We start from the raw sequence: 27,796 nt of genomic DNA on the forward strand, positions 1-27,796 counted from the left end.
ACAAAGCATCATCTTCCCTCCCTGCACCCTGTGTATTACAGCAAAGGGGGCTGTAAGCCCTAGGGAAGCTCTGAGTACAGTTGATGCCTAGAGAGCTGGAGTGGAACCCTTTGCCCACAGAAGTGCTGGGCACTCTCACTACATTTCAGATGAAACCTCCCTGCTTTAGTCTGAGAACCTGGAGCACAAGGTGAAGGGGTGGGATTGGAACCTCCCCTCCCCTCCAATCCCATCCAGAATCACTACTGCTGACATACAGAACATAGAACATTACAGCACAGTACAGGCCCTTTGTCCCTGTTTTAGGGTGAACGTGCAAGCTTCATGCCAATAGTCCCTGAGGTCAGAATTGATCCTGATCTCTAGACCAGATCAAGGCAGCACAGTACGGGCTCTTTTTCCCATAATGTTGTGTCAACCTTTTAACCTTCTCTGAGATCAATCTAACCCTTCCCTCCTACATAGCCCTCACTTTTTCTATCATCCATGTGCCTAGCTAAAAGTTTCTTAAATGTCCCTGATAAATCTGCCTCTACCACCACCTCGACAGGGCACTCCACTCACTCGCCTCTCTCTCTCTGTAAACAAAAACACTTACTTCTGACATCCCCTCTTATACTTTCTTCCAATCACCTTAAAATTATGCCCCTTGTATTAGCTATTTCTGACCTGGGAAAAAATCTCTGGCTGTCCATACAATCTATACCTCTTATCATCTTCAAATTTGTCATGGCATTTATCATTTTGCAGCAGCAGTACATTGCAATACATAAAAATTACTATCATTTACAGGAAGAAATACATTTTTAAAAAGTAGTGCAAAAAAAAACTGAGATAGTGTTCATGGGCCATTCATAAATCTGATAGCAGAGGGAAGAAGCTGTTCCTGAAACTTTGAGTGTGTGTCTTCAAAGGTTTCAAAGGTACATTTAATGTCAGAGAAATGTATACAATATACATCCTGAAATGCTTTTTCTTCACAACTATCCACGAAAACAGAGTGCCCCAAAGAATGAGTGACAGTTAAATGTTAGAACCCCAAAGTCTCCCCAGCTCCCCTCCCTCCCGCGCGTAAGCGGCAGCAAGCAACAATCCCCCCCTCCCCCCACCAGCAAAAAAACGCATCGGCGGCCACCACCGAGCAGTCAAGCGTGAGCAAAGCAACAGCAAAGACACAGACTTGCAGTTACCCCAAAGACTACATTATTCACCCGGTATTCGACATAGCACAGAGAGCCTGGTTCCTGTATCTCCTCCTTGATGGTAGAACTGAGAAGAGGACATGTCCTGGGTGCTGAGGGTCCTTCATTGGGGTCTCAACTAGACCATCTTAACATTGATGGTGAGTGGACAGTGAAAAAAATTATCTATGGATACAACAGGATCCAGTCAACTAAAACAATACTTTACCTCCTGTACAGGGTTCTGTACCTCCTTCCTGATGGTAGTATTGATTGTCATCCATGTCACAAGTTCCCACGATTTGGTGTTGGGTGTGGATTGTCACTGAAGCGTGGAAAGTTGTGACATGTGTTACGTATTCAGGCAACAATAATTATAGATGAGTTAGACGAAGGGTTTTATAACAAATAACACGTTTATTAAACACTGATAACAAACCCCCTTCAAATGTAAACAAACCCAAACAATGATCCGAGCTCAGCTGCTCAAACAGTCCTTAATAGCGTTGCAGTCCCAAACAGTCTTCAAAGCAGTATTGAAAAGAACTCAGTTCTTTAAAGCGATATGCTGAAAGAAAACAGTACTTTAAAACGATATGCCGACAGTTCAAAAGCTCACGGTACTTTTAAAAGGAGAGACTTTTTAAAACGATGTAAATTCTCTTCCACGTCGATGTCCTTCGATTCCCAGCGTCGAACTCCCACGTCGAATTTTATTAAATATAACAACTTAAAGTGACTGACCTTCCTTCCACAATATTCTCAATCTCCCGCTTTTTTCCAGCGGAGACTATCATGAGAATAGTAAACGAAATCCTTCCGAATGAGGATCACACAAGGTCGAAGTCAATCCATCGAAAATCGATTTTCCTCGATCTCCATTTTCCAAACTTCACTCTCCCTTAGCAAAGAAACCGTTGGCTCTGACCTTTTAAACTTTAGGCATTATATAAAACTTCATTTTTAACTAAACTGCGTCATCACATTAAATCACACAGTGATATGAAGTCATTTTGGCAAATCCTGCCACGAACTGCCCCACCTGACAGGGTGGGTCTCCCTTTTATACCCTGTAGAAAAAACCTGTCACATGACCTCTACTGGCGGGAAAATGACATCACTCCACCATCACAAAACCATTACCTCATGTCCAGTATAACTTCAACCCCAGTCACGTGACAAGGGTACCACTGTCACGTGTCACGGGTACGTAACACCTCCCTCCAAAAAAAACATTTTTGGTCTGACAAGAACAAAAATTTTAACAATTACTTACAAGAAAAAACAAATGTATAAATCATATAACATACACAATATATAATACAGTAGGAGTGTTACAATAAAAAAAACCACTCCAAAAAAAAAACATTGTACATTCAATATCGAGATAGACAATCAGCAACCACATTATCTCTACCTTTAATATGAGTTATCACAATATTGTACTCTTGTAACATCAAACTCCAATTTAACAATCTTCTGTTTTTGTTTTTCATCTTACTCAGAAAAACTAACGGATTATGATCAGTGTAAACAACAAGTGGTTTTTGAGTTGTACCAACATATACCTCAAAATATTCCAAAGCTAAAACAAGAGATAACAATTCTTTCTCTATTGTTGAATAGTTTCTTTGATGCTTATTAAATTTCTTAGAAAAGTAAGCTACTGGATGATCAACCTCATCACCCTCATTCCTTTGCATCAATACTGCTCCCGCAGCTTCATCACTAGCATCTACAGCTAATGAAAAAGGTTTTTCAAAGTCAGGTGCCTTAAGCACAGGTTGTTGACATATCATTGTTTTCAATTTTTCAAATGCTTCCTGACAAGGCACTGTCCACACAAACTTCACATTCTTCTGCAGAAGGTTAGTTAATGGAAGGGCAACATTAGCAAAATTCTTACAAAATTTTCGATAATATCCTACCATTCCCAAAAACCTTCTGAGAGTTTTTTTCCCCGTCGGAGTGGGAATTTCTAAAATTGCCTGAACTTTTGCCTGAACAGGAGCTACCTTACCTTGACCTACAACATAACCAAGGTAAGTCACAGTAGCATGTCCAAATTCACTCTTGGCTAAATTAATAGTCAAGTTAGCTTTTGAAAGCTTTTCAAACAATTTCTCCACCGCAATAATGTGTGCTTCCCAAGTATCATTTCCTGTCACTAAATCATCAATATAAGCATCAGTATCTTTCAATCCCTGAATCACAGAATTAATCATCCTCTGGAAAGTATCTGGGACATTCTTCATCCCAAATGGAAGAACATTATACTCATATAACCCAGATGGAGTTACAAATGCAGAAATCTCTCTACCTCTGTCCGTTAATGGAACACACCAATACCCTTTCAATAAATCAACCTTTGTAAGGAATTTTGCTTTCCCAACTTTATCTACACAATCATCTACTCTAGGAATTGGATATGCATCTGTCTTCGTTACAGCATTCACCTTCCTATAGTCCGTACAAAACCTAATACTACCATCAGGTTTTGGCACCATAACACATGGCGAACTCCAATTCGAGTTAGAATGTCTAATAATATCATTCTCTAACATGTATTCAATTTCTTTCTCAGCAAGTTCACATTTTTCCATGTTCATCCTATATGGATGTTGTTTAATAGGTTTGGCATCTCCAACATCTACATCATGTGAAGCTATAGTAGTCCTTCTCGGAACATCTGGAAACAAATCCTTATACTTAAAAATCAATTCCTTCATCTGTTGTTTCTGCTCTAGCTGTAAATGTGCTAATTTCTCATCAATATTTTCCAAAATGGTCGAATTAGGTAACCTAACAGAAACAATGTTAGATTTAGAATGAAAGTCAGATGAATCATCTATCATGTTCCCAGTTAAATCAAACTCATCCTCACTAACCACAACAGTCACAGTATCAGATTGTTTCTCAAAATATGGTTTAATCATATTTATGTGGCAAAGTTGTGTTGACCTTCTACGATCTGGAGTTTTTATTACATAATCCACATCATTGATTCTAGACACAATTTCATAAGGTCCATGAAATCTAGCTTGTAAAGGATTTGTCTGCACTGGGAAAAGAACCAACACCTTATCTCCAGGCTTAAACATCCTCATCCTAGCTTCCTTATCATACCAAGTTTTCATTTTCTCCTGAGCCAACTTTAAATTTTCCTTGGCTAAGCTACAAGCTTTATGTAACCTGTCCTTAAATTTCAAAACATAGTCCAACAAATTAGTATGCACTTCCTTACTAATCCACTGTTCCTTCAATAAAGCTAAAGGTCCTCTAACTCTATGTCCAAACACAAGTTCAAATGGACTAAACCCTAAAGATTCCTGTACCGATTCCCTTACTGCAAATAAAAGTAAGCTTATACTCTCATCCCAGTCACCTTCATTCTCCACACAATATGTCCTAATCATATTCTTGAGAGTAGAATGAAACCTCTCCAAGGCACCTTGCGATTCTGGATGGTATGCAGACGAAGTGATTTGCTTAGCTCCCAATTTATAAACTATCTGTTGAAACAATCCAGACATAAAATTACTACCTTGATCAGTTTGTATTTCCTTAGGCAATCCAAAATAAGTAAAGAATTTTATAAGAGCCTTCGTCACAGTTTTAGCTTTTATATTCCTAAGTGGTACTGCCTCTGGAAACCTAGACGAAGTACACATGATAGTCAACAAATACTGATAACCAGTTTTTGTCTTTGGTAATGGACCAACACAATCTACAATAACTTTAGAAAACGGTTCACCAAATGCTGGAATAGGTTGTAATGGAGCTACTGGTGTAACCTGATTTGGTTTACCTACAATTTGACAAGTATGGCACGTCTTACAAAACATCGCCACATCTTTTCTTAAACCAGGCCAGTAAAAATGTTTTAAAATCTTGTCCACAGTTTTCCTTACCCCTTGATGTCCACCTAAAGGCACACTATGAGCTAAATCAAAATCTCATTCCGATAAACTTTAGGAACAACCACCTGATAAACAACATTCCATTCCTCACTTGCAGGAATTGTAGGCGACCTCCACTTCCTCATCAACACTCCTTTTTCCAAATAATATCCTACTGACACCTTCTCAATTTCACTACCTAGTAAAGCTTGTTCCCTTAATTTTACAATCTCAGGATCTCTATTCTGCTCTGCTATCATCTCCTTCCGAGACAGAGATAAATCTTCATAGTCAGACTTACTCCCAGAATCTTGTTCAAACAACGAAGGTAAGAAAGTCTCTGACACATCCTCAAAACTCACATCCTGAGTTGAACAGTCATGAGTAACAACCTCATTCTGCACATCAATTTTTTTAGCCATAGCTCTAGTCACAACACAGGAAGAATCTGTGTTAGAATTCACCTCAGGTACCTCTGACTCTATTGTCAAATGCACTTCAGGAAAAACTTGTCCACCTGCCAAGTCATTACCTAACAATAAAGAAATACCCTTCACAGGTAAGCTATGCTGTAGTCCTACTTTAACAAATCCTGTAACTAACCCTGACTTTAAATTTACTTCATGTAAATGTACAGGCATAAAATCACTTCCAACACCTCTTATGTAATTTACCTCACCAGTATCACTCTCTTCATTAAACTTCAACACACTATCTAACATCAGTGATTGAGAAGCTCCAGTATCCCTAAGAATTTTTATTGGCACCAGAGTAGATCCTTCTTTCAAGGATACAAACCCTTCAGTTATAAAATGATCATATCCCTTTCTAACTTTGTCAGACTCTAACAAATCCTCATTTGTGTTTACCAAACCCTGTAACTTTACAGGTGCTTCAGTATGTTGCACACAAGCATCTGGTACTGCTTCCTTCTCTTTCTTTTTCAATTTGAAACAGTTAGCTATTACATGGCCAGGCTTCTTACAATAGTTACAAATAAGACCAAACTGTTTTTCCTTCACAGGTTTTCCTTCCTCCTTACCTCTCTCATTAACCTCTGATTTAATTTCTAATTTACCTGGAGTCTCCATATTATTTTTCCTCTTGAAAATTCTACCCTGAGGAAATTTATTCTTATGGATTAAAACATACTCATCAGCTAATCTAGCACAGTCCTGCAATTTATCAGTATCCCTCTCATTTAAGTAGGTCCTTACTTCAACAGGAATGCTTCTTTTAAATTCCTCCATCAAAATCAGCTCTCTCAATGTATCATAGTCCTCATTTACATTTTTAGAAGAAACCCATCTCTCAAAACACATAGCTTTATCATAGGCAAATTCCACATAAGTCTTTTCCACAGACTTTTTCAAACTCCTGAATCTTTCCCTGTACGCTTCTGGGACCAATTCGTATGCTTTGAGAATATTCGTTTTCACAATATCATAATCTAATGCTTGCGCAGCAGTTAAAGCTGTGTAAACTTGCTGTGCCTTGCCTTTGATTACACTCTGTAATAACACTGACCATTTATCTTTCGGCCACTCTGACATCCGAGCAACAGTTTCAAAATGTTGAAAATATCTCTCCACTTCTGTTTCACTAAATGGAGGGACCAATTTAATTTCTTGGCTAGCAACAAACGGTTTTCTAGAATCAGAAGACTGATTCTCAGACCTTAAATTCTCCATTGCATATTCAAATTCTCTTTTCTTCTGCTCAGATTCCAATTTACACCTCTCTAACTCTGCTTTACTTTGTTCCAACCTCATTTGTTCAATTTGCAACTGCATCTCCAGATTACTTATTGGAAACGATTCTAAAATCGATTCTTCAAAATGACCCGAAGCCACAAAATGTGATGCGATCTTTCTCTGTATTACAGCTTTTGATGTAGTTGGCAAAATCCCTTTAAGATGCAACCGATTAGCAATTTCAGAGACTTCAGTTTTTTTCGCCTTCGCTAACAAATCCGCGTCTGGCGAATCCAGAAACTCATCAATATTCATCGTTGCCGAATATCACTCACAAGCCAATCAAACAAAAAAAAATCGAGCAATCCCCGTTACCAAAACACCGATTCAAAATTCAAAAAGCTTATTAAACTCAAACAATTCAATCCCGGACGTAGCCCCCATATTTATGTTACGTATTCAGGCAACAATAATTATAGATGAGTTAGACGAAGGGTTTTATAACAAATAACACGTTTATTAAACACTGATAACAAACCCCCTTCAAATGTAAACAAACCCAAACAATGATCCGAGCTCAGCTGCTCAAACAGTCCTTAATAGCGTTGCAGTCCCAAACAGTCTTCAAAGCAGTATTGAAAAGAACTCAGTTCTTTAAAGCGATATGCCGAAAGAAAACAGTACTTTAAAACGATATGCCGACAGTTCAAAAGCTCACGGTACTTTTAAAAGGAGAGACTTTTTAAAACGATGTAAATTCTCTTCCACGTCGATGTCCTTCGATTCCCAGCGTCGAACTCCCACGTCGAATTTTATTAAATATAACAACTTAAAGTGACTGACCTTCCTTCCACAATATTCTCAATCTCCCGCTTTTTTCCAGCGGAGACTATCATGAGAATAGTAAACGAAATCCTTCCGAATGAGGATCACACAAGGTCGAAGTCAATCCATCGAAAATCGATTTTCCTCGATCTCCATTTTCCAAACTTCACTCTCCCTTAGCAAAGAAACCGTTGGCTCTGACCTTTTAAACTTTAGGCATTATATAAAACTTCATTTTTAACTAAACTGCGTCATCACATTAAATCACACAGTGATATGAAGTCATTTTGGCAAATCCTGCCACGAACTGCCCCACCTGACAGGGTGGGTCTCCCTTTTATACCCTGTAGAAAAAACCTGTCACATGACCTCTACTGGCGGGAAAATGACATCACTCCACCATCACAAAACCATTACCTCATGTCCAGTATAACTTCAACCCCAGTCACGTGACAAGGGTACCACTGTCACGTGTCACGGGTACGTAACACATGGACAACCATCACTAACCAACCCAGTCCTTTGCCTCCTGACCTTCCAATCCACATCAGGTCCCAAGCCCAACTCTACAACGTGAGCCAATTCTGCCTGGGATATATACTTGGAGGATTTGTCCCTCTACCACCCACTGCCCTCCATATGGGCCAGACACCATAAGACCATAAAATACAGGAGCAGAATGACGCCATTGGACCCATTGAATCTGCTCTGCCAGTTCCAATTTTCCTAAGTGCCCCAATCTCCTGCCTTCTCCCCATATCACTTCGTGCCCTGCCCAACCAAGAATCTATCAACCTCTGCCTTAAATATACATAAGACTTGGCCTCCACAACTGCCTGTGGGAAAGAATTTCACAAATTCACCACTCTCTGGCAAAAACAAATTCCTCCTCATCTCCATTCTAAAAGGATGCCTCTCCACTCTGAGGTTGTGTCCTCTGTGAATCTCCCATCATAGGAGACATCCTCTCCACATCCACTCGATCAAGGCCTCTCACAATTCAATAGGTTTCAATGAGGTCACCCATCATTCTTCTAAATATTACTGAATAAAGGCCCAGAGCTCTTCATATGACAAGCCATTCAATCCTGGAATTTTTTTCGTTAAACTCCTTTGAACCCTCTCCAGTTTCAACACGTCTTTTCTAAGATAAGGGGCCCAGAACTGCCCACAATATTCCAAGTGAAACTTCACTAGCACTTTACAAAGTCTCAACATAATCTAGTCCTCTTGGAATGAATGCTAGCATTGTGTTAGCCTTCCTCACCACAGGCTCAACCTGCAAGTTAACCTTCAAGGAATCCTGCACAAGGACACCCAAGTCCCTTTGCCTCACATTTTTTTTGTATATTTTCTCTCCATTTAGAAAATAATTGACCCTTTCATTTCTTCTACAAAAGTGTGTGACCATACACTTCCCAACACAGTATTCCATCTGCCATTTCTGTCCCCATTCTCCTAATCTAAATCCTTCTGTAACCTCTCTACTTCCTTAAAATTACCTGCCCCTCCATCTATGTTCATATCATCTGCAAAGCCATCAATCCAATCATTGAAATCATTGACATTTAATATAAAAAGAGTCAGTCCCAACACAGATCCCTGTGGAACACCACTAGTCACCAGCAGCCAACCAGAAAAGGCTCTCTTTATTCCCAGTCTTTGCCTCCTGCCAATCAGCCACTGCTTTAACCATGCTAGAATCTTCCCTCTAATAGCATGGATTGTATTACAGCTTGTAATCAATTGTATCGTAGCTTGTTAAGCAGCTTCATGTGTGGCATCTTGTCCAAGTACACAAAATCCCTTGATACTCCTTTGTCTATCCTGCTTGCTATTTCTTCAAAGAATTCCAATTGATCTGTCAGGCAAGATTTTCCCTTGAGGACACCGTGCATATTTTATCATCTGCCTCCAAGTACCCTGAGACCTTATCGTTAATAAGCGACTCCAACATCTTCCCCACCACTGAGGTCAGACAGACAGACATACTTTATTGATCCTGAGGGAAATTGGGTTTCATTACAGCCGCACCAAGAATAATGAAGAAATATAGCAATAATAAAATCATAAATAATTAAATAATAAGTTAATCATGCCAAGTGGAAATAAGTCCAGGACCAGCCTATTGGCTCAGGGTGTCTGACACTCTGAGGGAGGAGTTGTAAAGTTTAATGGCCACAGGTAGGAATGACTTCCTACGATGCTCAGTGTTACATCTCAGTAGAATGAGTCTCTGGCTGAATGTACTCCTGTGCCTAACCAGTACATTATGGAGTGGATGGGAGTCATTGTCCAAGATGGCATGCAACTTGGACAGCATCCTCTTTTCAGACACCACCGTCAGAGAGTCCAGTTCCACCCCCACAACATCACTGGCCTTACGAATGAGTTTGTTGATTCTGTTGGTATCTGCTACCCTCAGCCTGCTGCCCCAGCACACAACAGCAAACATGATAGCACTGGCCACCACAGACTATAGTTTCCTTTCTTCTGCCTCTCTACCTTCTTGAAGGGTGGAGTGACATTTGCAATTTTTCACTTTTCCGGAACCATTCCAGAATATAATGATTTTTGAAAAATCATACCTTCACAATCTCTTCAGCCACTTCTATCAAACTCTGGGATAGTCCAGGTAACTTATCTAGCTTCAGACTTTTCAATTTTCCAAGAACTTTCTCTCTAGTAATGGTAACTTCACTCATTTCATGACCCCCTGACATCTGAAATTTCCACCACACTACTAGTGTCTTCTACAAAGAAGACTGATGCAAAATACTATTCAGTTTGTTCGACATTTCCTTGTCCCCTCTTACTATATCTTCAGCATCATTTTCTAATGGTCCAATATCCACTGTCACCCATCTTACACTTCATGTATCTGGAGAAACTTTTGGTGTCCTCTTTAATATTATTAGGTAACTTACTTTTGTATCCCATCTTTATCTTCTTAATGAATTTTTTAATTGCCTTCTGTTGGCTTTTAAAAACTTCCAAATCTTCCAACTTCCCACTATTTTTTGAGTTTTCTTGTTAGCCATGGTTGTGTCATCTTTCTTTTAGAATGTATATATCCTGTGCTTTCCAAATTGCTTTCATAAATTCCAGCCATTGCTGCTGTGCCATCATCCCTGCCAGTGTTCCTTTCCAATCAATTCTGTCCGACTCCTCTGTAACTCCCTGTACTCTACTGTAATACTGATACATCTGACTTTATCTTCTCTTTCTCAAATTTCAGGGTGAATGTGACCATATTATGATCAGTTTCCCCTAATGGTTTTTTTACAATAGACAATAGACAATAGGTGCAGAAGTAGACCATTCGGCCCTTCAAGCCTGCACCGCCATTTTCAGATCATGGCTGATCTTCTACTATCAATACCCGGTTCCTGCCTTGTCCCCATATCCCTTGATTCCCCTATCCATAAGATACCTATCTAGCTCCTTCTTGAAAGCATCCAGAGAACTGGCCTCCACTGCCTTCCGAGGCAGTGCATTCCAGACACCCACAACTCTCTGGGAGAAGAAGTTTTTCCTTAACTCTGTCCTAAATGACCTACCCCTTATTCTCAAACCATGCCCTCTGGTACTGGACTCTCCCAGCATCTGGAACATATTTCCTGCCTCTATCTTGTCCAATCCCTTAATAATCTTATATGTTGCAATCAGATCCCCTCTCAATCTCCTTAATTCCAGTGTGTACAAGCCCAGTCTCTCTAACCTCTCTGCGTAAGACAGTCCGGACATCCCAGGAATTAACCTCGTGAATCTACGCTGCACTTCCTCTACAGCCAGGATGTCCTTCCTTAACCCTGGAGATCAAAACTGTACACAATACTCCAGGTGTGGTCTCACCAGTGCCCTGTACAAATGCAAGAGGATTTCCTTGCTCTTGTACTCAATTCCCTTTGTAATAAAGGCCAACATTCCATTAGCCTTCTTCACTGCCTGCTGCACTTGCTCATTCACCTTCAGTGACTGATGAACAAGGACTCCTAGATCTCTTTGTATTTCTCCCTTACCTAACTTTACACCGATCAGATAATAATCTGCCTTCCTGTTCTTACTCCCAAAGTGGATAACCTCACTTATTCACATTAAACGTCATCTGCCAAGTATCTGCCCACTCACCCAGCCTATCCAAGTCACCCTGAATTCTCCTAACATCCTCATCAGATGTCACACTGCCACCCAGCTTAGTATCATCAGCAAACTTTCTGATGTTATTCTCAATGCCTTCATCTAAATCGTTGACGTAAATCGTAAACAGTTGTGGTCCCAATACCGAGCCCTGTGGCACCCCACTAGTCACCACCTGCCATTCCGAGAAAGACCCATTCACCGCTACCCTTTGCTTTCTATCTGCCAACCAGTTTCCTATCCATGTCAATGTCTTCCCCCCAATGCCATGAGCTTTGATTTTACCCACCAATCTCCTATGTGGGACCTTATCAAATGCCTTCTGAAAATCGAGGTACACTACATCCACTGGATCTCCCTTGTCTAACTTCCTGGTTACATCCTCGAAAAACTCCCAATAGATTAGTCAAGCATGATTTACCCTTGGTAAATCCATGCTGGCTCGGCCCAATCCTATCACTGCTATCTAGATATGCCACTATTTCATCTTCCCCACTACTGATGTTAGGCTGACAGGTCGATAGTTCCCTGTTTTCTCCCTCCCTCCTTTCTTAAAAAGTGGGATAACATTAGCCATTTTCCAATCCTCAGGAACTGATCCTGAATCATTGCACAACAACCAATCCAAAATATCTGACCCCCTAATGGACTCAACCACGAGCTGCTCTAAAAAGCCCTCTCATAGGCACTTTAGAAATGCCCCCTCCTGGAATCCAGCACCAACCTTATTTTCCCAACCTACCTCCATATTGAAGTCCCTCATAACTATTCTATCATTGCCCTTTTGGCATACATTTTCTATTACGTGTTGTAATTTGTAGACCACATCCTTACTACTGTTTATGGTCTGTATACAACTCCCATCAGGGTCTTTTTACCCTTGCAGTTCTTTAGTTTTATCCAGAATGATTCAACACCTTCCGATCCTACGTCACTTCTTTCTGATAATTTGATTTCAGTTTTTACCGACAGAGCAACGCCACCTCCTCTGCCTCCCTGCCTCTTTTTTCAATACAATGTATATCCTTGGCCATTAAACTCCCATTTATAATCTTCTTTCAATCATGATTCAGTGATGCTTACTACATCATACCTGCCAGTCTGCAACTGTGCTACAAGTTAGAAATATAGAAAACCTACAGCACAATACAGGCCATCTACCTTATTCTGTATACTGCCTGCATTCAGATACAACACCTTCAGTCCTGTGTTCACACTTTTCGAGTTTATCCGCCTTCTACATTGCATCTCCTGTTGATTGCAATTTTGCCGTATCAACAACCTGTTCTCACAAGACGCTGCCTCTGTTTGTAAACCAGCCACCTCATCTTCAGTACTATCATCCACCTTTCCTATGATACTTCTTGCATTGAAATATATGCATTGAGGCCACTAATCACACCATGCTCAACCTTTTAATTTCTAACTTTGTCTGAGGTCTTACCAACATCTGCCTCCACAACCTCTCCACTAACTGTTCTGGCACTCTGGTTCCCATCCCCCTGCAACTCTAGTTTAAACCCCACTGTGCAACATTAACAAACCCTCCTGCTACGATATTAGTCCCCCTCTAGTTCAGGTACAAATTGTCCCTTCTGTACGGGTTTCAATTTCCCTGGAAGAGAGCCCAATGATCCAAAAATTATATGCCCTCCCTCCTACACCAACTCCTTAGCCACATAGTAAACTGTATAATCTTCCTAGTTCTGCCCTCACTAGCACATAACACGAGTAGCAATCCTGAGATCACAACCTCAGAGGTCCTGCCCTTTAACTTAGCACCCTACTGCCTGAACTCCCTATGCAGAAACTTGTCACTCATCCTACCCATGCCATCGATACCTGCATGGACTACGACTCCTGGCTGTTCACCCTCCCACTTAAGAATGCTAAGAATTTGGCCTGAGATATCCCGGACCCTGGCACCCAACTGGGAATCTTGTTCTCACCCACAGAACCTCCTGTCTGTTCCCCTAATTAACGAATCCCTATCACCACAGCGTGCCTCTTTTCCCGCTTCCCTTCTGAGTCGCAGACACAGACTCAGTGACAGATACCCCACCACTGTGACTTTCCTCTGTTAGGTCAACCTCCCTGTCAGTATCCAAAGTGGTTTACCTGTTGTTGAGGGGGATGGCCAGAGGGGTACTCTCCACTGGCTCCTTTATCCCTTTCCCCTCCTGACTGTCACCCAGTTTTCTGTGTCCTGCACCTTGGGTGTAACTACCTCTCTGTATGTCTGATCTATCAGCCCTTCAGCCTCCCGAATGATCCAGAGTTCATCCAGTTCCAGCTCCAACTCCTCACGTGGTTTGTTGAAAGCTGCAGCTGGATATACCTCGCAGTGGAAGTTGTCAGGGATACTGGAGTTCTCCCTGCCCTCCCACATCCCACAAGAGGAGCAGGCAACTATCCTGCCTGGCGTCTCTACTGTCCTAGCTGAGCAGATATAAAGAAGGGAAGGAGAAAAAAAACTTCACCTGGAGCTTTTCTTTCCTTTGCTTTCTCTGACTGAAGCCTCGAGATCACCACTCTGACTCTGTCCACTCGGACGACGACCCCTGCCTTCCGTTAACCTGCTTTGGTAATCAGTCCCAAATACCGATTGGTTGTTTCACTGTAGCACCTCTTGTTGCTTTGTGGTCAGTGGATCTGAGTGAAATCCCCTCCTCTCAAAACTTCTGGTGTTCAGATTGCTCACTGAGCCTTAGACACCCTAGAGCCTTGGGCCAAGCTCACCTTTAGGAGACTCACCATATAGGCCAAATCCCTACGGTCACTCCCAGAGTGACCTGAACACATCACACCGCATGGGGGTCAATTCCTCTTCCCCCTCGACCATCACTAGAAGCTAGAAGGTGATAGGGGTGGAAAAGTTAAAGGGCTCGAGAAGGGGGAGTCTGATAGGAGAGGAGAGTGGACCATGGAGAAAGAGAAGGAGGAGGGAGTCTAAGGGGAGGTGATAGGCAAGTGAAGAGAAAGGTAAGAGTGTGGGGAGTAGAAGAAAAGGAAGGGGAGGGGAAATCAATGTTCATGCCAGTTGGAGGCTTCCCAGACAGAATATGAGGTTTTGCTCCTACAACCTGGGAACAGCCCCATTAGACGTGCCCAGAATGCAGATCCCGCTGTCTCTATCTGCTCCCCTTTGGCTCAGAATCAGGTTCCCATGAGTCCTGAGAAAAATATTCTCCTCATCTCCATTGTGAGAGATCCCTTGGAGTCAGACAGAACAGAACAGGCCTTTTGGCATGTGGGGAGAATGAATGAAATGGGATTAGTGTAGGATTGGTGTCAATGGGTGGCTGAGGGTCAGCACGGACTCATTCTCCGCACGTTCCCCCCAGATTCCACCCCTCACCCGCACACTGGCACAATCTACAGTGCCGTTGGGATGTTGGAAGAACCAGAGTACCTGGGGGAAACCTACACTGACACAGAGAAAACGTGCAAACTCCACACAGACAGCGCCAGAGGTCAAGATCAAACCCGAGTTTCTGGAGCCCGCAAGGCAGCGGCTCTACCCAGTGTATCACTGTGCGAGTGTCCTAATCACCCTGGTTTATTGTTGTTACATGTACCAAGATATGGCAAAAAGCATGTCTTGTATACTGTTCATACAGGTGAATTCATTACCTACCACAATAACGTAGCAGTTATCATGATTTTATTACAGCTTGGAATGTCCAAGTTCAATTCCAGCACCGACTATACATTCTTCTTGTCATCACGCGGGTTTCCACTGAGTGCTCCAGTTTCCTCCCACAGTCCAAAGACGTACCAGTTATGTTGTCATGCTGGGAGATTTTAATTTCCCAAATATTGATTGGCATCTCCCTAGAGCACGGGGTTTAGATGGGGTGGAGTTTGTTAGGTGTGTTCAGGAAGATTTCTTGACACAACATGTAGATAAGCCTACAAGGGGAGAGGCTATACTAGATCTGGTTTTGGGAAATGAACCTGATCTGCTGTCAGATCTCTCAGTGGGAGAGCATTTTGGAGATAGTGATCACAATCTATATCCTTTAACATAGTATTGGAGAAGAATAGGAACAGACAAGTTAGGACAGCATTTAATTGGAGTAAGGGGAAATATGAGGCTATCAAGCAGGAACTTGCAAGCATAAATTGGGAACAGATATTCTCAGAGAAATGTATGGAAGAAATGTGGCAAATGGTCAGAGGATATTTGTGTGGAGTTCTGCATAGGTGTATTCTAATGAGACAGGGAAAGGATGGTAGGGTACAGGAACCATGGTGTACAAAGGCTGCTGTAAATCTAGTCAAAAGAAAAGAAGAGCTTGCGAAAAGTTCAAAAAACTTGGTAATGATCGAGATCTAGAATGTCATAAAGCTAGCAGGAAGGAGCTGAAGAATGACATTAGGAGAGCCAGAAGGGGCCATGAGAAGGCCTTGGTAGACAGGATTAAGGAAAACTCCAAGGCATTCTACAAGTATTTGAAGAGCAAGAGGATAAGACGTGAGAGGATAGGACCAATCAAGTGTGACAGAGGAAAAGTGTGTACGGAACTGGGGTTGCTAGCAGAGGTACTTAATGAGTACTTTACTTCAGTATTCAGTATGGAAAAGGATCTTGGTGAATGTAGGGATGACTTAAGCAGACTGTAAAGCTTGAGCATATATATATTAAAAAGGGGGATGTGCTGGAACTTTTGGAAAGCATCAAGTTGGATAAGTCACCAGGACTGGGCGAGATGCACCCTAGGCTACTGTGGGAGATGAGGGAGGAAACTGCTGAGCCTCTGGCGATGATCTTTGCATCATCAAAGAGGACGGGAGAGGTTCCAGAGGATTGGATAGTCGCAGATGTTGTTCCCTTATTCAAGAAAGGGAGTAGAGATAGCCCAAGAAATTATAGACCAGTGAGTCTTACTTCAGTGGTTGGTACGTTGATGGAGAAAATCCTGAGAGGCAGGATTTATGAACATTTGGAGAAGTATAATATGATTAGGAATGGTCAGCATGGCTTTGTCAAAGGCAGGTCATACCTTACAAGCCTGATTGAATTTTTTGAGGATGTAACTAAACACATTAATGAAGGTAGAGCAGTAGATGTAGTGTATATGGATTTCAGCAAGGCATTTGATAAGGTACCCCATGCAAGGCTTATTGAGAAAGTAAGGAGGCATGGGATCCAAGGGGACATTGCTTTGTGGATCCAGAATTGGCTTGCCCACAGAAGGCAAAGAGTGATTGTATATGGGTCATATTCTACATGGAGGTTGGTGACTAGTGGTGTGCCTCAGGGATCTGTTCTGGGACCCCTTCTCTTTGTCATTTTTATAAATGGCCTGGATGAGGAAGTGGAGGGATGGGTTAGTAAATTTGCTGATGACACAAAGGTTGGGGGTGTTGTGGATAGTGTGGAGGGTTGTCAGTGGTTGCAGTGAGACATTGATAGGATTTAAAACTGGGCTGAGAAGTGGCAGATGGAGTTCAACCCAGATAAGTGTGAGGTGGTTCATTTTGGTAGGTCAAATATAATGGCAGAATATAGTATTAATGGTAAGACTCTTGGCTGTGTGGAGGTTCAGAGGGATCCTAGGGTCCGAGTTCATAGGACGCTCATGCAGGTTGACTCTATGGTTAAGAAGGCGTACGATGCATTGGTCTTCATCAATCATGGGATTAAGTTTAGGAACTGAGAGGTAATGTTGCATCTATATAGGACCCTGGTCAGACTCACTTGGAGTACTGTGCGCAGTTCTGGTCACCTCACTACAGGAAGGATGTGGAAACCATCGAAAGGGTGCAGAGGAGATTTACAAGGATGTTGCCTGGATTGGGTAGCAAGCCTTATGAGAATAGGTTGAGTGAACTCGGCCTTTTCTCCTTGGAGCGACAGAAGATGAGAGGTGACCCGATAGAGGTGTATAAGATGATGAGAGGCATTGATCGTGTGGATAGTCAGAGGCTTTTCCTCAGGGCTGAAATGGCAACACGAGAGGGCACAGTTTTAAGGTGCTTGGAAGCAGGTACAGAGGAGATATCAGGGGTAAGTTTTTTACACTGAGAGTGGTGAGTGCATGGAATGGGCTGCCGGTGATGGTGGTGTAGGCAGATACGATAGGGTCTTTTAAGAGACTCCTGGACAGATACATGGTGCTCAGAAAAATAAAATAGAGGGCTACGGGTAAGCCTAGGTAATTTCTAAGGTAAGGGCATGTTCGGCACAGCATCGGGAGCCAAAGGGCCTGTACTGTACTGTAGGTTTTCTATGTTTTCTATGTTAGTAGGTTAATTGGTCATTGTAAATTGCCCTGTGAATAGGTGAGATTTAAATAGGTGGGTTGCTGCAGGGTGCATCTCGTTGGGCTGGGAGGGTCTGTTCCTTGCTGTATCTCAAAATCAATTACACAATGCATTGAGGTAGAACAAGGTAAAATAATAACAGAATGCAGAATTAAGTACTGCAGTTAAAAAGAAAGTATAGTTCAGCTAGACAATAAGGTGTGACCCCATAACAAGGTCAATTGTGAGGCCAGGAGTCCATTTTGTCATAATCGGGGACTATTCAGGAGTCTGATAACAGTGGGGTAGAAGCTATCCTTGAGCCTGGTGGTACGTGCTTTCAGGTTTTTGTATCTTCTGCCTGATGGGAGAGAGAATCCCAATAACCACAGCCTCTGCCTCACACGACCAAAGAGCTGACAGCTTTACGGAAGGCACGCGACGTGGACAGCTGTGGGCGTGTGGCTGCGTAACAGAGCGAGAGCTGACCGAGTGGACAGTCACAACAGTGTGTATCAGATGGGAACCCACACTGTGTGTTGCTTTTGACAGGGTCCAGTTGGAGAGGTCGGTTTTAAAGGAATTCGTGGTCCCAAGGGCCCGACGGGAATGTTTGTAAGTAAACTTCTTGGCATGTTTGAAGCTTCTGTTGTGTCAGGTCACCTGTCACCCACCCAGCTGAGTTGTTTTACAGTGAATGTAGCTCTGTGCCCACCGTCAGTAGCACCAAGCACAATATACTGTAACAGAGTACGGAAACAGCCCCTTCCGGCCACCAAGTCCATGCTAACCATCAACTGCCCATTTATACACTGCCTGTTATTCCCTCCAATTCCCGTCAATTCGCCTGGAGTGAGATACTGGGAATGTGAGCAGAGCAGCTGTGAACTCATAAACCTGGCACAGACAGGATGTCCCAAGTGGCCAGTTCTTGCTTCCACTTCATACCTGTGTCCATGGGTTTGTGTTGCGAGCCTGTGCAATCGGTTTATGTTCTTATGTTAATGCTGATTTCTTTTCTGTTGTGAACAGGGAAATCCTGGACTGATAGGACCAACTGGAATCACTGGTCCGGCTGGGAAACCTGTAAGTATCCATGAAAACAACTTCGGCATCACCTCCCACGTCGACCTTACTACACGTCAGCCAGACATGGCATTGGCATCACCTCCCACACCGATCTTACTACACGTCAGCTAAATGTGGCTCACCAGGATGTTCCCTGGAATGGAGAGCACATGACCTTGTACTGGGCAGCAAACCTGGTCAGGTGATCAAAGTTTCAGGAGGGAGCAGTGATCACAGTTTCTTCGTGATGGGAATTTGCAGATTGGGCAGCAGGGTAGCTCAGTGATTAGTGCAACACTGTTAGTGCTCAGGTCCACTGTAAGGAGTCTATATGTCCTTCATTCCGACTGTGTGGGTTTTCTCCGGTGCTCTGGTTTCCTCCCACAGTCAAAAGACATAATCAGGTTAATTGGTCTTTGCAAGTTGCCCTGTGATTAGGTTAGGGTTAATCGGGGTTGTGGGGTTTCAGGTTCGAAAGGTCAGAAGGGCGCACTCCACGCCATATGGCTAAATAAATAAATTGGCGTTGTTTTCTCTGGAGCACTGGAGGCTGGGGAGGGGTGTGACCTAATAGAAGTTTCTAGAATTATGAGAGGCATATAAAGGGTAGATAATCAGAGTCTATTTCCTAGGGTAGAAATATCAAGTACCAGAAGCATAACTTAAAGGTGAGGGGGGTAGAAAGTTTAAAGGAGATGTGTAGGGTAAGTTTTTTGACACAAAGTGGGGTGGGGTGGTGGAGGCGGATACAACAGTGGTGTTTTAGAGGCGTATGGACAGGCACATGACCACGATAATGTGCAGGCAGATAAATTTAATTTCAGCAAGCATTCCTCATATTCAGTCTGGATAGCCTCCAACCTGATGGCATGAATATTAAGTTATCAAACTTCCCCTCTCCCCCTTCTCTCATTTTCTTTTCCTCATCTGGTTCCCCTCTCACCCCTTCTCTTCTCCTTACCCCCCAACCCACCCCCCCCCAGTTCCCCTTCTCCTTCCCTTTCTCTCATGGTCCACTGTCATCTTCTGCCAGATTCTTTTTTCAGCCCTTCACCTCTTTCACCCATCCACCTCCCAGTCTCTATTACACTCTTCCACCCATCCAACTCCCAGTCTCTATTACACTCTTCCACCCATCCAACTCCCAGTCTCTATTACACTCTTCCACACATCTACCTCCCAGTCTCTATTACACTCTTCCACACATCCACCTCCCAGTCTCTATTACACTCGTCCACCCATCTACCTCCCAGTCTCAATTACACTCTTCCACCCATCCACCTCTCAGTCTCTATTACACTCTTCCACACATCTACCTCCCAGTCTCTATTACACTCTTCCACCATTCCACCTCCCAGTCTCTATTACACTCTTCCACCCATCCACCTCCCAGTCTCTATTATACTCTTCCACCCATCCACCTCCCAGTCTCTATTACACTCTTCCACCCATCCACATCCCAGTCTCTATTACACTTCCACCCATCCACCTCCCAGTCTCTATTACACCCTTCCACCCATCCACCTCCCAGTCTCTATTACACTCTTCCACCCATCCACCTCCCAGTCTCTATTACACTCTTCCACCCATCCACCTCCCAGTCTCTATTACACCCTTCCACCCATCCACCTCCCAGTCTCTATTACACTCTTCCACCCGTCCACCTCCTAGTCTCTATTACACTCTTCCACACATTTACCTCCCAGTCTCTATTACACTCTTCCACACATCTACCTCCCAGTCTCTATTACACTCTTCCTCCCATCCAGCTCCCAGTCTCTATTACACTCTTCCACCATTCCACCTCCCAGTCTCTATTACACTCTTCCACCCATCCACCTCCCAGTCTCTATTACACTCTTCCATCCATCCACCTCCCAGTCTCTATTACACTCTTCCACCCATCCACCTCCCAGTCTCTATTATACTCTTCCACACATCCACCTCCCAGTCTCTATTACACTCTTCCACCCATCCACCTCCCAGTCTCTATTACACTCTTCCACCCGTCCACCTCCCAGTCTCTATTACACTCTTCCACCATTCCACCTCCCAGTCTCTATTACACTCTTCCACCCATCCACCTCACAGTCTCTATTACACTCTTCCACCCATCCACCTCCCAATCTCTATTACAATCTTCCTCCCATCCACCTCCCAGTCTCTATTACACTCTTCCTCCCATCCACCTCCCAGTCTCTATTACACTCTTCCACCCATCCACCTCCCAGTCTCTATTACACTCTTCCACCCGTCAACTTCCCAGTCTCTATTTCACTCTTCCACACATCCACCTCCCAGTCTCTATTATACTCTTCCACCCATCCACCTCCCAGTCTCTATTACACTCTTCCACCCATCCACCTCCCAGTCTCTATTACACTCTTCCACACATCCACCTCTCAGTCTCTATTACACTCTTCCACACCTCTACCTCCCAGTCTCTATTACACTCTTTCACCATTCCACCTCCCAGTCTCTATTACACTCTTCCACCCATCCACCTCCCAGTCTCTATTATACTCTTCCACCCATCCACCTCCCAGTCTCTATTACACTCTTCCACCCATCCACATCCCAGTCTCTATTACACTCTTCCACCCATCCACCTCCCAGTCTCTATTACACCCTTCCACCCATCCACCTCCCAGTCTCTATTACACTCTTCCACCCATCCACCTCCCAGTCTCTATTACACTCTTCCACCCATCCACCTCCCAGTCTCTATTACACCCTTCCACCCATCCACCTCCCAGTCTCTATTACACTCTTCCACCCGTCCACCTCCCAGTCTCTATTACACTCTTCCACACATCTACCTCCCAGTCTCTATTACACTCTTCCACACATCTACCTCCCAGTCTCTATTACACTCTTCCTCCCATCCAGCTCCCAGTCTCTATTACACTCTTCCACCATTCCACCTCCCAGTCTCTATTACACTCTTCCACCATTCCACCTCCCAGTCTCTATTACACTCTTCCACCCATCCACCTCCCAGTCTCTATTACACTCTTCCACCCATCCACCTCCCAGTCTCTATTACACTCTTCCACCCATCCACATCCCAGTCTCTATTACACTCTTCCACCCATCCACCTCCCAGTCTCTATTACACCCTTCCACCCATCCACCTCCCAGTCTCTCTTACACTCTTCCACCCATCCACCTCCCAGTCTCTATTACACTCTTCCACCCATCCACTTCCCAGTCTCTATTACACCCTTCCACCCATCCACCTCCCAGTCTCTATTACACCCTTCCACCCATCCACCTCCCAGTCTCTATTACACACTTCCACCCATCCACCTCCCAGTCTCTATTACACTCTTCCACCCGTCCACCTCCCACTCTATTACACTCTTCCACACATCTACCTCTCAGTCTCTATTACACTCTTCCACACATCTACCTCCCAGTCTCTATTACACTCTTCCACACATCCTCCTCCCAGTCTCTACGACACTCTTCCACCCATCCACTTCCCAGTCTCTATTACACTCTTCCACACATCCACCTCCCAGTCTCTATTACACTCTTCCACCCATCCACCTCCCAGTCTCTATTACACTCTTTCACCCATCCAGCTCCCAGTCTCTATTACACTCTTCCACCATTCCACCTCCCAGTCTCTATTACACTCTTCCACCCATCCACCTCCCAGTCTCTATTACACTCTTCCACACATCCAGCTCCCAGTCTCTATTACACTCTTCCACACATCCACCTCCCAGTCTCTATTACACTCTTCCACCCATCCACCTCCCAGTCTCTATTACACTCTTCCACCCATCCACCTCCCAGTCTCTATTACACTCTTCCACCCATCCACCTCCCAGTCTCTATTACACTCTTCCACACATCCACCTCCCAGTCTCTATTACACTCTTCCACCCATCTACCTCCCAGTCTCTATTACACTCTTCCACCATTCCACCTCCCAGTCTCTATTACACTCTTCCACCCATCCACCTCCCAGTCTCTATTACACTCTTCCACACATCCACCTCCCAGTCTCTATTATACTCTTCCACCCATCCACCTCCCAGTCTCTATTACACTCTTCAACCCATCCACCCATCCACCTCCCAGTCTCTATTACACTCTTCCACCTGTCCACCTCCCAGTCTCTATTACACTCTTCCACACATCCACCTCCCAGTCTCTATTATACTCTTCCACCCATCCACCTCCCAGTCTCTATTACACTCTTCCACCCGTCCACTTCCCAGTCTCTATTTCACTCTTCCACACATCCACCTCCCAGTCTCTATTATACTCTTCCACCCATCCACCTCCCAGTCTCTATTACACTCTTCCACCCATCCACCTCCCAGTCTCTATTACACTCTTCCACCCGTCCACCTCCCAGTCTCTATTACACTCTTCCACACATCCACCTCTCAGTCTCTATTACACTCTTCCACACCTCTACCTCCCAGTCTCTATTACACTCTTCCACCATTCCACCTCCCAGTCTCTATTACACTCTTCCACCCATCCACCTCCCAGTCTCTATTATACTCTTCCACCCATCCACCTCCCAGTCTCTATTACACTCTTCCACCCATCCACATCCCAGTCTCTATTACACTTCCACCCATCCACCTCCCAGTCTCTATTACACCCTTCCACCCATCCACCTCCCAGTCTCTATTACACTCTTCCACCCATCCACCTCCCAGTCTCTATTACACTCTTCCACCCATCCACCTCCCAGTCTCTATTACACCCTTCCACCCATCCACCTCCCAGTCTCTATTACACTCTTCCACCCGTCCACCTCCCAGTCTCTATTACACTCTTCCACACATCTACCTCCCAGTCTCTATTACACTCTTCCACACATCTACCTCCCAGTCTCTATTACACTCTTCCTCCCATCCAGCTCCCAGTCTCTATTACACTCTTCCACCATTCCACCTCCCAGTCTCTATTACACTCTTCCACCCATCCACCTCCCAGTCTCTATTACACTCTTCCATCCATCCACCTCCCAGTCTCTATTACACTCTTCCACCCATCCACCTCCCAGTCTCTATTATACTCTTCCACACATCCACCTCCCAGTCTCTATTACACTCTTCCACCCATCCACCTCCCAGTCTCTATTACACTCTTCCACCCGTCCACCTCCCAGTCTCTATTACACTCTTCCACCATTCCACCTCCCAGTCTCTATTACACTCTTCCACCCATCCACCTCACAGTCTCTATTACACTCTTCCACCCATCCACCTCCCAATCTCTATTACAATCTTCCTCCCATCCACCTCCCAGTCTCTATTACACTCTTCCTCCCATCCACCTCCCAGTCTCTATTACACTCTTCCACCCATCCACCTCCCAGTCTCTATTACACTCTTCCACCCGTCAACTTCCCAGTCTCTATTTCACTCTTCCACACATCCACCTCCCAGTCTCTATTATACTCTTCCACCCATCCACCTCCCAGTCTCTATTACACTCTTCCACCCATCCACCTCCCAGTCTCTATTACACTCTTCCACACATCCACCTCTCAGTCTCTATTACACTCTTCCACACCTCTACCTCCCAGTCTCTATTACACTCTTTCACCATTCCACCTCCCAGTCTCTATTACACTCTTCCACCCATCCACCTCCCAGTCTCTATTATACTCTTCCACCCATCCACCTCCCAGTCTCTATTACACTCTTCCACCCATCCACATCCCAGTCTCTATTACACTCTTCCACCCATCCACCTCCCAGTCTCTATTACACCCTTCCACCCATCCACCTCCCAGTCTCTATTACACTCTTCCACCCATCCACCTCCCAGTCTCTATTACACTCTTCCACCCATCCACCTCCCAGTCTCTATTACACCCTTCCACCCATCCACCTCCCAGTCTCTATTACACTCTTCCACCCGTCCACCTCCCAGTCTCTATTACACTCTTCCACACATCTACCTCCCAGTCTCTATTACACTCTTCCACACATCTACCTCCCAGTCTCTATTACACTCTTCCTCCCATCCAGCTCCCACTCTATTACACTCTTCCACCATTCCACCTCCCAGTCTCTATTACACTCTTCCATCCATCCACCTCCCAGTCTCTATTACACTCTTCCACCCATCCACCTCCCAGTCTCTATTATACTCTTCCACCCATCCACCTCCCAGTCTCTATTACACTCTTCCACCCATTCACATCCCAGTCTCTATTACACTCTTCCACCCATCCACCTCCCAGTCTCTATTACACCCTTCCACCCATCCACCTCCCAGTCTCTATTACACTCTTCCACCCATCCACCTCCCAGTCTCTATTTCATTCCCCCTTAACGATCTGCCATTTTGTACTGTCCTCCTCCATCTCCCCCCACTTCCTTATTCTGGCATCTTCCCCCTTCCTTTCCAGTCCTGATGAAGTATCCTGGCCAAAAAATAGACTCTTTATTCCACCACCCCCCTGCATTCTGCCTGACCTGCTTAGTTCCTCCAGCATTTTGTGTGTGTTGCTCTGGATTCCCAGCATCTGCAGAATCTTGTAGGTTTATAAATTTAATTTAATTTGGCATCATAGTCAACACAAACATGATGGGCTGAATAGCCTGTTCCACTGTCATACTGGTCTATGTTCTCAGTTCTATGTGTCTCACGTTCCAGTTAAAATGACTTTCAATTTAGCTCTTATTTTTTATATTTTCCCCCACAGGGTCCCAAAGGCGTAAAGGGAAGCAGAGGCGGACTGGTAAAGACCTTATTTACAATTGCACACTGACTCACACCAGTACAGTTTTCTGGAAACAAATGAATATTATGATAGACTGAGGTGCTGAAAGGCTGACACATTTTGAACACATTGGCTATCTGACAGTGTGTGTGATTTTTTAATAGGATTTATTATTTGATCTTGTTGTGTTTGCTGAGCTTGGTAATTAGCTTGCAGACGCTATCACCAATCGAGGTGACATCCTCAGTGCACAGTTGTTGGTGTTTCTCTCTGGAAATGCTTGCATTTATAAAGCCCCCTCCCCACTGCCTAGTTCATTTTCCTTGGTCCTGATTGGCTACCCCTTTACTTGACCTTTGAATTCTATTGGCTCGTGTTTCTTTGGCTCTTAGTGGTTCTTGGTTTTGTGGCTGCCTGCAAGAAGACAAATGTCAAGGTTGTATGTAGTACACGTACTTTGGTAATAAATGTACTTCGAACTTTGACCTGACAATAAATGCATTGTAGCCTCTGCAGGGAGTTGCCTGCAGACAAGGGAGCTATGGAAAACAGCTGTAACTGATAAAACTTCTGTCCTGTGGCTCTGGAGGACCTGGGTCAATCCTGACCACTGGTGTCACCCCAGACTCTAGATTGTTACAGAGGCATTGAACAATGTAGCACAGTGATGCACCATCAATAACTCTCGGAGATGTGAGGCGATATATAGGCTTTTATTGGCTGGAAGAAAGAACAAGCAGCAAGTGACCACCACACTACATCCTGGAGACTGAGGCCGGGGCAGTTCCTCCAATCGCCTTTATACCAGGGTCCGTGGGAGTAGCCACGGTCTGTGGGAGGAGCCACAGGAGCAGTCAGCAGGGGGGAGGGCGTGTCCAGACAGGTATATGTAGTTCACCACACACAGATACAGGCTCTTCGGCCCTACCTGTTCATGCCGACCATGGTGTCTACTCAGCTGGTCCCAATTTCCTGCATTTGACCCTTATCAGAATCAGGTTTAATATCACTGGCGTATGTCGTGAAATTGGTCATTATGCAGCAGCAGCCCTTTGCAATACATATAATAAAAACTGTAAATTACAGTAAGAAGTGTGTGTATATATATGTATTTTAAGTTAAATTAAATAAGTAGTGTAAAAAGAGAAAAAACAGTGCGGTAGTGTACACTGTCCATTCAGAAATCGGATGGTGATGGGGACGAATTGTTGAGTGTGTGCCTTCAGACTCCTGTAGCTCCTTTCTGATGGTAACAATGAGAAGAGAGAATGTCCTGGCTGATAGGGGTCCTTAATGATCGATGCTGCCCTTTTGAGGCATTGCTCCATGAAGCTGTCCTGGGTGCTGGGGAAGCTGGTTCCCATGATGGAGCTGACTGTGTTCACAACTCTCTGCAGCTTATTTCAATCCTGTGCAGTGCCCCCACCCCTCCATACCAGATGGTGGTGCAGCCAGTTAGAATGCTCTCCACGGTACATCTGTAGAAATTTGTGAGTGTTTTTGGTGACAGACCAACTCGCTTCAAACTCCTGATGAAATATAGCCACTGTTGTGCCTTTTTGTAACTGCATCAATATGTTGGGCCCAGGACACGGCCTCATATACTTCCAAGCTCTGTCCTTCCACGTACCTATCAAAGTGCTTCTTAAATTTCACTATTGTATCTGCTTCAATCACTTTCTTTGGCAGTTTGTTCCATATACTCATTGCCCTCTGTGTGAAAAAGTTGCCCCTCAGTTCTCTTTTAAATCTTGCCCCTCTCATCCTAAAACCACACCCATGAGTTTTGGACTCCCCCACCCTGGGGAAAAGTCTACCATTCACCACATCTATGCCCCTTTTTGGCACCCTCTCCAGCTGAAGCACAGCTCTCTGAGTGACCAAAACTGAAGGTAGATTGTCCACACCTCTTCATAGCATGGTCCTTGACTAAAGTTTGAAGATACAGGGTTCAATAGAAGTTAAAATAATAACCTTTCCTGTTGAACTTTCTGCTGGAGTTTTGATAGAGTGACGTTCTAGGGATTCATTGTT

General features: G+C 44.1%; 1 protein-coding gene across 4 annotated transcripts in view; it reads left to right on the top strand.

Annotated features, from left to right (window-relative positions):
• LOC140736680 (uncharacterized) overlaps positions 1 to 27,796 on the top strand; it is a 493,430-nt gene that overhangs the window by 422,651 nt on the left and 42,983 nt on the right. For 3 of the 4 annotated variants that reach the window (XM_073062505.1, XM_073062507.1, XM_073062506.1), the window contains 3 exons: positions 18,541 to 18,603; positions 19,021 to 19,074; positions 25,745 to 25,780. In XM_073062505.1, the coding sequence (XP_072918606.1) occupies positions 18,541 to 18,603; positions 19,021 to 19,074; positions 25,745 to 25,780 (153 nt within the window). Of the gene's footprint in view, positions 1 to 18,540; positions 18,604 to 19,020; positions 19,075 to 25,744; positions 25,781 to 27,796 lie in introns of those variants that run through there. The other variant, XM_073062508.1, reaches the window with a different exon arrangement.

The sequence above is a fragment of the Hemitrygon akajei genome, chromosome 12, assembly GCF_048418815.1.
Source record: "Hemitrygon akajei chromosome 12, sHemAka1.3, whole genome shotgun sequence".
Lineage (NCBI taxonomy): Eukaryota > Metazoa > Chordata > Chondrichthyes > Myliobatiformes > Dasyatidae > Hemitrygon > Hemitrygon akajei.